Source organism: Poecile atricapillus, chromosome 4 (assembly GCF_030490865.1).
Source record: "Poecile atricapillus isolate bPoeAtr1 chromosome 4, bPoeAtr1.hap1, whole genome shotgun sequence".
Classification (NCBI taxonomy): Eukaryota; Metazoa; Chordata; class Aves; order Passeriformes; family Paridae; genus Poecile; species Poecile atricapillus.
The window spans coordinates 49,413,022-49,426,466 of NC_081252.1; the positions used below are offsets into that span (position 1 = coordinate 49,413,022).

Here is a 13,445-nt window from a genome sequence, read left to right on the forward strand (position 1 = left end):
TTTCTTACTTTCAGGCTCCTAAAAAGGAAATTTAGTGGAAGAGATTCATCACAAATCTTCACCATGACACTGGGCTGGATGGCAAATTAGAAGAAATATCCAGCCTTGTGGTGCAGAGTACCAAATATCAGTCACTGCTATGGGTTAAGAAGATAAATCCCTGCCATGAGGCTGCTGTGCCCGAGGTGCAGGTGATGGACCACTCGTTTCAAGCCTCCTCTGAAGCAGCTGATGAGGCTGTTGTCCAAGACTGCAATGCTAAATACCAGAAATAATTTTCCAGGGAAACAGATGAAGTCTCTATAGATGATCAGCTTTGAGGCTGGATCTCGCCATGTTTGAAGTCTTTGTTGGGTGTCTGACACCACATTGTCAGTATGGCTTTTACAATTCAGCCTTAACTGCACGGCTCCTTCACTCCTGCAAACTGCCGCTGTCTTGCCTTCCCCTTTCATGCAAGATTGAAAAAAGTCTTTCCTGGCCTCCCCACTGAAGGAATGACCTCCAGCTACACTGGATTTCACCTGAAGTAAGTACAACTGGTCCCTGAGAGGCTCAGCCCAGCCAGTCAGCTCTGACATCAGAAAGCTTGGCTTTCCTGCCTCCTCCCTGCTGTTTGATGCATTGAGCAATTTCATATTTTGATATGAATTTGAACCTAGAAAAATGTGTGCTAGTGTGCAATTCATGTTTAATCTGCCACCAGAAAAATTACTCTTCTTAATTTAAAATAACCATTTACTTGAAGGTTGATCACTTTAGTTTTCACTGGAGGAAAAGACATCCCAGAGGCTAATAATGCTCCAGTGTAGGAAAGTTGGTTTCAGCCTGTTTTCTAAAACTTCCACTGGGGCCCAGAGGCTGTTTTTTTGTCACAGAGGAGAAACAAAACCAGTTTTTGTTCAAGCTCCTTGTGCAAAAGAGCAGATACATTTCCTTCTCCAGCTGATATGCTGTAGATCAGCTTTAACCATATTTGCAGGTATTGCTGCAGTCAGGCTTGTATGTAACCACAATTATTAAAACCAAGATTACAATTTGGGTGCCAAACAATCTAGATAGCTCATCATACGACTTTAATAATCTCATAGCACAACACAAGCAGGGCCCGTGGCTCTCTGTGCCATCTTTGCTCTAGAACTGCACACAAGTATAAAACTACAACTTCTTCCTATCTGTTCTTGACTGGAAGGACAAGGCTTGGGTAGGCAGGCAAGGGGTGCAGATACTTGTCCACAGTTTTAATTTGTTCACATCCATGGGCTTGGACATAAATCAGACTCTGTTTCTGAGAGGCTTTTGATATCAGAAGAAAAAATATTGAAAAGATGATGAATCTGCACGCGCTCTCTGGGCTGGCGACACCAGCCGCATGTGTTGCTCTAGAAGACGTGTGGGCATCAGGCCAGAAAACATCCTTGGTGATTTTATTTCTGAAAATGTTTCTCTTGTCATATAAGTGGTTCCTTGGACTGTCCAGTTACTAGATGGTAAATGAAAGCATTGAAACTCTTATTTTCCAACTGGTTAACAGATATTTCCTTCATCTTTTGTAACTACATTACTAATGATCCTGTAATGTATAATGCAAAATACTTTGACCTGCTATCAAAACCCTAATTTTTCTCTCTCTAACTGTGGACTAAGGGCAAAGTGTAATGAATCAGTTTCAGTCTGAATTATTTTCCTGCCATTAAAAACATGACAAAACATGGATCTTCTTCAGCTCTCTCTTCCCTCCCCATCTTCCATTCAGGGGGGAATGCTCTTTGCTTTGAACAAATGACAAGAGCATGTCCAAACCACTGTCACGTGTCTGTTCACGCAGGCATTGCTCAGGGCAGAGCTGTCAGCGCCGCTCTGATCCCAAGGAGGTGGATCGATTTATTACTTGTGATTGGAAAAGTGCCGGGGTGGTGATCGGCACACATGACAGTCACACGGCCTCAGCATCCTACGTTGCAACAGTAGCTTACAAAGATGATTAAAAGGAGATTTGTTCCTGCAGCCGTTCAAAGAAGAGGCCAGAGGCTCTTGGGTCACACAGCACTGCCCTGGCAGTGTGCTTGCCTGCGGGACAGCGCTTGCTGCAGCTGCAGCCCTTCCCAACACACGCATCCCAAAGGGAGAGCTGGAGAGAGACCTTGGGCAGGTTGCCTAAAGCCAGGATCTGCTCCACTATGGTACTCCTTCACACAAAAATCAAAAATATTTAACCCAGCAAGAGCTGAGAGTGACAAGGTAACTCTATAAAGGAGCAATGAAAAAACCAAACCAAACCAACCAACCAACCAACCAAAAAACAAAACAAAAAAAGCACACAAAAAACCAACCAAACAAAAAAACCCCAACTAAACAAAGAAAACCACTGAAAACAAAGAAGGATAAAATATCCTAAAATATGTTTTTTTCATTCCAGCTCTTGGGGCAGAGGCTGTAAAGAAGCAGATAATTTTCTTCCTGCTGGGATTAACTGACAGAGTAACAGAGACTACCTGGGAAGTAAATCATCTCGATTAACCCCTCTCAGTGCTAGAGAAATTCCTGCCCCCTGTCAAGTGCTGGTGGCTTCTCTGCAAGGGGCCAATGAGACACAGTGCAGATGTTCTTCTTGGCCCTAGAAGTGCCATTTGTGACTCCACAGAGAAGGTTCCTGGTGAGTGTTGGTGGGGATGCACATTCCTGCAATGAATCCCACTGCTCTTTCTGCCTTGGTCCTGTTGGTGCCTCCCAGGAGCCACACAGCAGAGTGCAGACAGTGCAACACTGCTTGCACTCAGTGGAGAAATTTTGAAAAAAAATTTTTTTTATTAAAAAAAAAATTGCTTTTTTTCTTCAACTCAGATCAAATTGGCTTGGTTCTTTTTCCTGCAGCCTTACATGTGAAACTCAAAACAACTGCTGCCACTGAAGATTGCCTGCTAGGAAATCTCTCAGGAGCTGATAGTTGATGGCTGGATGGGATGCAGCAAGGCACTGCTCAGCCATGTCCTCTGGCTGCTGGGGGAGCTACCTCCCTGTAACCCAGTGCTCTAATTCTGAATGGCGACTCCCCATCACCAGGCTCAGGTATTCCCTGGCTCTGAAGTCTCCAGTAGTTTAACAATAAATTTCTGAAAGGTAATTATAGTCCTTGTGTTCTATCAATTTCCTGGGTTGACAGGACAGCTTTTATTTTTATATTTTCTCTGTGCCCCAAAATGCTAGAAGCTCTAAAAGGAAAAAACAAAACTTCAAAATTTAGATAACTACTTGTGGTAAAGCTGTTAGATTTTATCCTACTTAATTTATTTCTTCAATATAGTTCAAAGAATGCTGACAGACATCCTCTACAAACATTTATTTTCATTATTAAAAGAGAAAGCATTGTTAAATACACTTAATTCCCCACCACTACCATTTTTAGTGTGTTTTCAGACTGAACAGCTAAAATGTATTTCACCAGTCATTTCTACCTCTTCACTCAAAAGAGAAGCTTTGCGAACACCAGGACTAGAAAGGAATCCTTTGTAGGCCTGACTTCTGAAGGGATAAAGCCAATATTTCTTTGTCTGCTGCAGCCAGGCTTGCCCATGTGCGGTATCCAGCCCAGGAGGCTTGACAGGCTTCTGCTTCTCTTAACAATGCAGCAACTCCAGGCTGTCCTCAGACAGCAGGGGCTGTACAACTTACTTACTGCTTTTGGTGCAGCATTCGCCACTTTTGATCTGTTGTTTCTAGTCCAAGTCCTTCCCTTTGGCTCAGAGACACCCTATCGACCAGAGTGGCCTAAAACCCAAAATATATTACATAAGAATGTGGGAAATTTCAAATAGTGCTGATTTCTGGGAGTAACCAGCTAGTGTTTAGTCCCACCAAAAGAAGAAAAATGCAAACAACTTTTGAATGAAAAATGGCTGAAGGGGAAAATACAAATATGCTTTCATCTCATAAATAAGTTTGAATCAGCTTTGCTATTTTAACTCCAAAGAGAAAATGCCAAAACCAGCATCTGTAAGGTTGCAATTGCCCTTTTTTATTGCACCGCTGTGAGGAACTGATTTAATTTTAAAATATTAATGCTTCAACATTGTTTAGTTTCATTTTTTGAACTGTGGGTTATGAATCTGCTATTTGATTATCAAATGGAAAAGTACCAGAAGGACACATGCCTTGGCAGTAACAGCACATGCAGCACAAGCATGGAAAGGCTCTGTTGCCGGGTAACCCCCCTGGAGGGGAGGAGAGGAGCTCTCTCTCTAAGTGGGCACCCTTCAGGCCATAGAGAAGGGTTCTGGTGGCCACACCAGCTCCAACTACAGCCACACATTAAGAGCAAGGCCCCCTGCCCAGTAATGGTACTTGAACCAGTCAAAAATTCGTGCAGTACAACTCGCAGAAAACAGCCAGCCACTGGCAATCCTGCATCTCCAAACGTAGAAATTTTGCACTTTCTGCAGCTAGAGAAAGTCCTGGGGGTAACTTGTGCCACACACTGATGTTTACTGGTCTATAAGGGAAGCTACACACTGTGCCTTTCTGTGTGGGGACCTGATGGCTGGATAACGCTAAATGTGCCGTGCAAAGCCCTTATCTGATGTTGCTGACGGCGCTTAGTGGGGAGCGCACACTCAGAGCCCAGCAGGCCCTTTGGGGTATGCTGCTTTCTGCTGCCTGTCACAACCTAGCTAAAATGATTTCTAGGGCACAGACAAAAAAATCAACCGGCTGGAGCTACTGCTGCTAGTAAATAATCTCTGCTGCCTGGCTGGCAATTGACAGATAATGATCCTCACCAAGAAGAGTGAATGATAATCAATTTAAGAAATATGGATGACCTTTCAGGAAACATAGCTTCAGAGCAATTTCTGGACAGAAAATTACTAGCTACAGCATAATCTTCTAAGAAATTAGTGCACAGGAACATGGCAATTGAAGGTCATCTTTAACCATTACTCAGTTACAGAAGTTTCTGGAAGCCACAACTGAACTGCGGAATAGATTATCACATTTTTGTTACAACTTAATACAATCAGAAGCTAAAAAGTCTGTGCAACTTTTCCTTCTCCTCTGTTGAGACTCAGACCTCCCTACAGGACAAGTAGGATGTTCCCTAATCCATATACAGGAAGAGGGAAACATTTCACTCTGGGTTTCAGCCTACAACACACTAGAATTAATGATGCTGTTGTCCAGCTTCTCCAGTGATCAGTGTGAACATTTTGGTCCAGGGTGTGAATGGTCATTCCTTGGTGACTTAGCCCAGGAATAATATTATGTCTCCATTTGCCTTCTCAAAGATGTATGTAGAGACATAAAGAACCAGAAACAAGGAAAATGTGGTGGTGATGCATATGATACTGATTGCTAACTCCATGTATACCCCAGTGTTTCCATGCTCTTTCCTCTTCTCTCCCACAGAGCCTACAAGTATTTTCTTTTCTAGCCAGTAAAGGGAACAGAGGACAAGTCACTCTCTAATGTTCATAATGGGAGGATTTTCTTTTCTACTTCTAGCCAAGTGCATGTTACAGCTGAGATTCTCCAAAGTGCCCTTGGCTGACTGAAAAATCACAGAAGGGTTGAAGTTGGAAGGCAGGTGATCTGGCCCAACTCCCCTGCTGAAGGAGGAGACACCTAAAGCCTCTTGCCCAGGACCATGTCCACATGGTTTTTGATTATCTTCAAGCACAGAGACCTCACAATCTCTGGGACAATCTGTGCTAGTGTTTAGTCACCCTTACAGTAAAAAAAGGTGTTTCCTGATGTTGAGGGACGCTTATACATTTCCATTTGTGCCCAATGTCTCTGGTCCTGTCTCTGGGCACCGCTGTGAAGGGCCTGAACCAATCTTCTGCACTCTCCCTTCAGACACTTGGTCCATGATGATCCATGATCTCAATGGTCCATGCTGATAACATGGCGCTGGCTGCTCTTTATAGCTGGGTACAATAATGCTTTGAAGGGCAGATAAAACACATTATTAAATGTCAATATGTGCTTCTCCATGAAGGCTATTGCTTAGAACTGGCACAATAAAATAATTCAGAAGGAAATGGGATGTTTGACCATGAGCAGGAATGGAGGTGGTAACCACTGTGAGCCTTGTAATAAGAAAATAGGAGCAAGACTTTTTTCAGAAAATGGAGATGCATATCCTAGGGTGTTTCAGAATGGGAAACATTTCAGGGAAATAAAATTAATGATGTGCTAACCAAATAAATACATAAAATAGCTCCTTTGGCTGTGCTAAATGAGAATTCACAAATTATTTGTACAATTCAGCTGCAGGAATCCCTCAGTATGAACTCTACTCTGCTTGAATGTGGGGGTGGACAAGACAGGAAAAAAATGGTTCCATATCAGACACCATCTTGGTATCTTCTGAAACATTATTAAAAACAGTGACAATGCCAATTGTAACAAAACTTCCACTTCGTGGCTCCTGACAAAACTAGGTTATAATTTCCTTAATTAGTTTTAACAAGCAAAGTGAAGATCTGTGTGGAAGAAAAAAGAAAAAAAAAGGGAAGCTGTTTTACAAAGGAAGCTGAAGGAGGGGAGCTTTTCAAGGTGGTCTGCTGACAGTACAGGAATGTCTAAGGACCAAAACACTTGAGGTCTGTCTCTCATGAAAGTTAGTAGGGGTTTTAGTACGGTAATTTTAGAGCCTTATAGGCTCTAAACTACTATTAAATCACACACCAACCATGCAAACCCTTAGGCAACACAGGAACAAGTTTGAGCAGGGGGGTCACAGACTTCAAACCTGGCGTAACTACATCAGAGGGTCTTCCACTGAGACAGAGAGTACCTGCTCAAGCAAAGGAAGCATTTCTTTTATGACCCCCCTCCCACAGCAGCAGCCCCAGGTATATCTCCTGCTGCCACCCAGCAGTGCTGCACTCGGCCAGTCCAGCACCAGCTCTCGTGCCAGCCTGAGACAGGGGCCAAGAGCACGTACATTTGTTTAAAGAAGGGGGAATATTCAGCATCACTACAGCTCCAACTGCCTCTGCAAACATACCCTAAACAACATCAGGACATCTTCATTTTAAATACTGTTCATTACACATAAACTGCAGCAACAGTCTACATGATCAATCTTCTAACTACCATTTTCTTCCAGAACAAAGCTGCATTGAAATTTTTAAGTATTTGTCCCACATATTCACAGGTAAAGAACTTATATAGCAAATAATTTTTTTTTCTATGTATTTGCAAAAAGGTTTCAGAATGCCAGACTTGATCTGTGTGTGGCCAGACACAAAGATTTTGCTTCAACCCAGGAATTTAGTAAGACTTACATGAAAATATTCCATCTTAACATAATACACATCGGTAGCATTTGAACATATTTACAGATTTATTTGAACTTTTTTTAACTGCAATTCTACAACTGAGCAACATATCCATAAGTGTTTCATAAACTTTCAAACACTTACATATTTATACATATAGTTTTTGCATATATATATATATATAAAAAAATATTTTTGAGACTCAAGGACTGAGAATAGTCAAAAGGACATTATTGCTACATTTCCATATTTACAAAAACAATGCATAAACCCATTCAAAACACCAAGCCATTGCAAAAGAAGTTTCAAACCCCCCCAAATTATAAAAATATAAATTTCAAGAACAAAAAAACCCAAACCTCTTTCAGCTAAGTGTCTGTATAGTACCGAGACATCTATAACAACTAGTTTGTCTACAGTTGCTCCAAAAGCCAACACGTTACAAAAGAGCTCTTATAGCATTAAACTGAAAATGCTCAACAACTAGTATGCATAAGAGTGCATCCAAACAAATGGCTAACTTTGGAAAGGTGCAACAGCCTAAGTAAGTTCAGTGCAAATGGCTAATTTTATATTTAACTCTGAAAGATTCCTGTAACAATAAACCAAATGCACAGTCATAGAAGGAGCGCGGTATTCAATGTAACCCAAAATATATTACCAGCGTGTGTACTTACAATTACCTTGTATTTGGGCAGTTAGTTACACATTTCAATTGCATGTAAACTCAAGCAAAATCCTGGTAAAGTAAAAGTTACAGAGTGCTTAAGTGCATTGTAAATAAAGAGGTACTCAAGTAGGACTCTGCCTCTGAGAAATGCTTCTCTCAATGCCTTTACTTATTTTTAGGGGTCAGAAACAAAGGAAGAAAAGAACCAGTGCTCCTGGTGGGAAGAAAAGGGGTTAGAAAACACTTTTAAGCACCACCTTAGGCTCAACAAATGCTGACCCCAAAGCTTCACGTCTGTCAAAGAAGAATGAAAGGATTCTTTCTTTTATGCCATTTATAAATTTGGCACTTCCCAGTTAGATTCTTCCTCATTATCATCTCTGGACTACCACAGAAACAACTTGGGGTGGAGAAAAATAGCCCTTTCCAGTTAGCACTATCCAAGACTGCCTGTGGGAAAGATTCACCTGGGTAGGACAAGATAAAGAAAGGGCCCCCAGGAGAGCATTATTTTTCTCTGCTCTCCCTTAGATAAGATGACTCGTTAAACAGCCCCTTCTCCAGACACACAGTTTACTGGAATCAGCCTTCCTCCTCTTTTTTGACCAGTCTGGCAGGGCCCACCTATCTTTGGTGAACACCTTTAGATGCAACTATTAGCAAAACAAAGGTCAAAGTCTTTGGGCACCCCAGGCAGAGGGCCACAGGAGCAGTTCAGGATCCATGGTGGCATGAGACCCAGCAATGGGCAGTTTCATCCTGGCAGGGAATGCACCAGTGGGAAGCAGTGCATATATCCATGGAAACCGTGCAACTGCTCTGTAAGGGTGACAGCGCAGGTGGGAAATCAAAATGAAAATCCATGCTCTTCCTCCCATCACCTCTGCTTTAAGCCCCAGAGCTTTTTACCAGGTAAATACAGCACCCTCACTGGCCTCCAACCTATGATACCTGCCTGGGAAAGCCTCTCAGGCTTGGCTGGATGTGGAAAGGGGTTTACAAAACCATTAACTTAGTACTTGTTTATTTTGTAAATTCAGAAAAAGAAGATTAACTAGAAAATGACTGAATTCCAGGCACAGATCCAGAGAAGAATCACTGCAGATTTGGTTTGATCTACAGTCATCTAATTCCACACTCTGGCTTAGGATTTCTTTTGTTAGTTGTTTTTTTTTTTTCCTTCACGTCTGGCTCTCTACTGCAAATACACACAATACAGCGAAATATATACAGCTTCAATTAACACTGAAATGATGCCTGTAACCGTGCTCAGCGGATTAAGTTTATGTATAACAGTGCATGGTAAAGGACAGTATTACAACAACGTTTCAGTTACACAGTAGTAGTAGTGAGTAAAAGAAAGAGAAATTATTGAAGTCATCCCTCTCTCAGCCCCTGCACAATACAAACAGCTAACACATCTGATCTCCTCCTCTTCACATGCCACTCAAGCATCTTCGCGTACCAGGAGAGGCTGAGTCGATGAAGCACTGCTGCCCACCGAGTTAATCCTCACCGAGTGATCTGGAGCATTTCCTTGACTGGAAGGTGGGGTTGAGAAGTTGGCATAAACCTGCAGGAGCCAAAGATTGGTGTCAACACTCTGCAGACTGCTCCCTTCACACATTCTTGGAGAGCATTCCTTTCTTAGCCTTTTCCCACTGTGTACTACACACTGCTGTGGAAAGGTTCCAGCTCAGGAGCTTCTTTGCAAATCAAAACAGTTTCAAAAGGTCTTTGTCTTAGCTGCTATTTTAAAGAATCATGAAGCTCAATCTCAGTTACTAAAAACACTGTAGCTTCCAACTGCATGCCAAATTTCAGCTGAGCACAAAAAAAATTAAAGTCGCTCAGGTTATTATTAAGCTCTCCAATAAACCTCACTAATAATTCCTTCTGATTCTTGCTTTTGTTTTAGTAATGCCTGCACCTGCCAAAAATATGTTACAGGATGCAATCGAACACCAGCAGCTTTCAGTTTCCTCTTTTCTCAAATTGTCAGGAAGCCATGTACTCTCTGCCCAAACGAGGCATCCAGAAGGTAAAAGGAAGCTTTATTTTTAAATAAGGTTTAAACGCAGTTTTGTAAACCCTAGTAACACACAAAGTAATGGAAAGAGAAAAATCCAAGTTTAGGATGTGCCTCCAGTTTTCCTTTGGACTGTTTTGTCCAGTTGCCTGCTCAGAATAAGCTTTCACTGTGGAATGGTTGAAAAAGCAGCACATACCATTTGTCACAACATACCTCCAAGGTTATGTAAATGGTATTAGGGGAGGCAAGTGAGAAGATACACAAGAGCACCAAAGCCTCCACCCCTTCATCCAGCAGCTTTCCTAATAAAAACTAATTATACTTTCTTTTTGAGTTATTTCCCAGATTAACAGAATTTTTCATAGTTTAGGATAAAATGAATTTATGCAGTACCATTGCACTTTGTAACATCAAACTTGTGGCAGGTCTTACTGTGAGTGAGAAACATCCGTAATGCAAACCATGTTCTGTAGATAGTAAATTTTGGGTATGGGCTTAGATTGCTACGGTCTAATGGAAAAGCCCAAACATGATTCCTACTACCCAGACTGATGCTGCAAAGCTACAGAAGTAAAAGCAGAAATGCAGTGCCTGGGCTCTTTGCTTCTCACAGCTCTAGTATAACGTGCTTGAAACTGCTCAATCCGTAACTTACCCGGGGGGCATTATCTGAAAGCTGCTGCTCTATCATTTGTACAATTTGTTTAAATGTGGGTCTCTGTAAAGGATCAGCATCCCAGCAACTCTTCATTATGTCATACCTGTAAAGATACCAAAATTAAGTGCTGCTCATGAAGAAATCCTTAGAGTTCTTATCTATCCTGCATCATTATTTGAAACAAAGTTGTCGCATCTTCTTTAAGTGACTTTACGAACAGGAATTGTGCTGCCAACACCTGTGTTTGTGACAACAGAGCACTCACTACTAATGGAAGGCTCTGGACACAGTGTTCTTTGACAGCTTGTTAAATACCAGTCCATTTACAAAACAGTGAATTAGGAATGTCTCATAAAGAAGATCAGTAGCCAGTCCTCTTGTTGTCAGGAAGTACAGCACAAATGCAGATGCTGTGCAGTCTGGTGATACATCTCACTGGCTTCTTTATCTGAAGTAAAAATGTTTAATTATGTTCTGTGATCTGTCAATAATTTATTGACAAGAGAGCAGGTGCCATGACAAGGTGATCAGATGGCAAGAAGGCATAAGCGCATTTCATTGCGTGTAACAACACAGGCATGTATTCTGCTAGTTAGAGTATGTGAATTATTTAAAACATGACAAGAACTTTAAAAAAATTATAATGGGGCAGTGCAATGAGCCTTAGTGCAAGAAGCTTCTGCTTCCCTTCTTTTACATCTTGACTGATGTTCGGATGATTGGAGGTGCTGGTTGCTCACTTACATTTCAGGCGGTGCACACTCAGGACTGAACATCCTATATCCCTCTTTGATCATTTTATAGAACTTGGAGTCCACAGGTATCCCTGGGTAGGGGCTGCTTCCTGTTGAGAGAGCAGGTGAGCAACATGATTTCTGCATCTACAGTAAACCCCAAAACTCAACAGATATGAAGTACAGTCCTCGAAGGAGCTTACCTAAAGAAAAGAGCTCCCAAAGCAATATCCCATAAGACCAGACATCACTCTCAAATGTGTAGACACAATTGAAAATACTTTCAGGTGCCATCCACTTCACAGGAAGACGAGCCTTTCCAGGGAAGAGGGAATAAATTAAGACAATGCACATAAGGCATACAGAAACGACAAGGTAAAATAACTTGTTCTGCTTTTTATGTGTATTAAATACTTCTAAAATCAAGAAGTATCTAACCAAAAATTAAACTTTTAGCATTACAGAGTCTCCAAGTGCTGCACTGCTAGTGATCCATCTTTCTGTGGGTCTACCAAGCTTACACAGTTCCTTGCACTCTGATTTTCTGAATACTGTTTGACTCCTGTCTAGTTAATAAAGGATATCAGAAAGTCAGTGGACAATAATAAAAGTGATCATGGCACGGTTCCTTAAGCATGTAAGCAAGTCTGCTTTGGTGGACTGGCTGACACAGGCACATAGTCAAGATGTCTCAAGGCTTTAATCAATAAGCATTAGCTTCTCAGTCTATCAGCAGAAAAATTTAAACCCAAATAAAAGTAATATACACTAATATATATACTCTGGGCAGAAGTGTTGATCTGCTGGAGGGCAGGAAGGCTCTGCAGAGGTATCTGGACAAACTGGATTGATGAGCCAAGCCAGTTGTATGAGGTTCAATAAGGCCAAGTATTGGAACCTGCCCTTAGGTCCCAACAATCCCCTGCAGTGCTACAGCCTGGGGTAAGAGTGGCTGGAAAGCTGCCCAGCAGAGAAGGACCTGGGGGTGCTGGTGACAGCAGCTGAACATGAGCCAGCAGTGCCCAGGTGGCCAAGAAGGCCAATGGCATCCTGGCCTGTGTCAGCAATAGTGTGGCCAGCAGGAGCAGGGCAGGGATTGTCCCCCTGTACTCGGAACTGGGGAGGCTGCACCTCAAATCCTGTGTCCAGTTCTGGGCCCCTCACTACAACACTGACATTCAGGTGGTGCTGGAGTGTTTCCAAGAAGGGCAAGGAAGGAAATGAAGAATCTGGAACATAAGTTGCTACAGGGAGCAACTGAGGGAGCTGAGGTTGTTTATCCCAAAGAAAAGGAGGCTGGGAGGGACCTTGGTGCTCTCTGCAACTACCCAAAAGGAGGCTGTAGCAAGGTGGGCATCTGTCTCTTCTACACAAGTGACAGGACCACAGAAAACGGCCTTGAATTGTGTCAGAGAAGGTTTGGATTGGATATTAGGAAAAATTCTTCACCAAAAGGGCTGTCAAACATTGGAACAGGCTGCCTGGGGAAGCGATGGAGTCACCATCCATCTACATATTTAAAAGACATAGATGTGGGGCTTAGATAAATGGTTTAGGGAACTTGGTAGTGCTGGGTTAGCAATTGGAGTGAATGATCGCAAAGGTCTTTTACCACCTGAACAATTCTATGATTCTGTGATTTTTCATAAGTTTGTGTGGGAATAGAAACATCCCTTATGAATGCAACCTGCATCAGAAGAAAGTACACAGGAAGCCTTTGCATTTGCTTCCACCTTCCTGTCCCTGGTTTGTTCCTTCCTTGTCTGATTGTAGAAGCCAAACAGGCCTCTGTCCTAAACATTTGTCCTGCTTTGGAAGAAACCAGACCTCCTTCTTCCAATGATCAGAGGGCTTGAACACATCTCATGTGAAGAAAGTTTGAGAGAGCTGGGGTTATTCAATCTGAAGAAGAGAAGGGAGACCTCACTGCAGCCTTTTAATATATATAGAGATGGAGAGAGGCCTTTTACTGGGGCCTGTGATGACTGAACAAGGAGCAGTGGTTTTAAACTGAAAGGGCGCAGATTTAGATTGGAAACAAGGAAAAAAAATATGATGAGGATGGTGAGAC

General features: G+C 42.2%; 1 protein-coding gene across 1 annotated transcript in view; it reads right to left on the minus strand.

Moving 5' to 3' along the window:
• Positions 1 to 7,348: 7,348 nt before the first annotated feature.
• KIT (KIT proto-oncogene, receptor tyrosine kinase) overlaps positions 7,349 to 13,445 on the minus strand; it is a 55,520-nt gene continuing 49,423 nt past the window's right edge. Inside the window, exons 18-21 of the mRNA XM_058838945.1 lie at positions 11,578 to 11,689; positions 11,385 to 11,484; positions 10,638 to 10,743; positions 7,349 to 9,523 (exon numbers count right to left, since the gene is read on the minus strand). Of these exons, the coding sequence (XP_058694928.1) occupies positions 9,398 to 9,523; positions 10,638 to 10,743; positions 11,385 to 11,484; positions 11,578 to 11,689 (444 nt within the window). The 3' untranslated portion in view covers positions 7,349 to 9,397. The remainder of the gene's footprint in view (positions 9,524 to 10,637; positions 10,744 to 11,384; positions 11,485 to 11,577; positions 11,690 to 13,445) is intronic.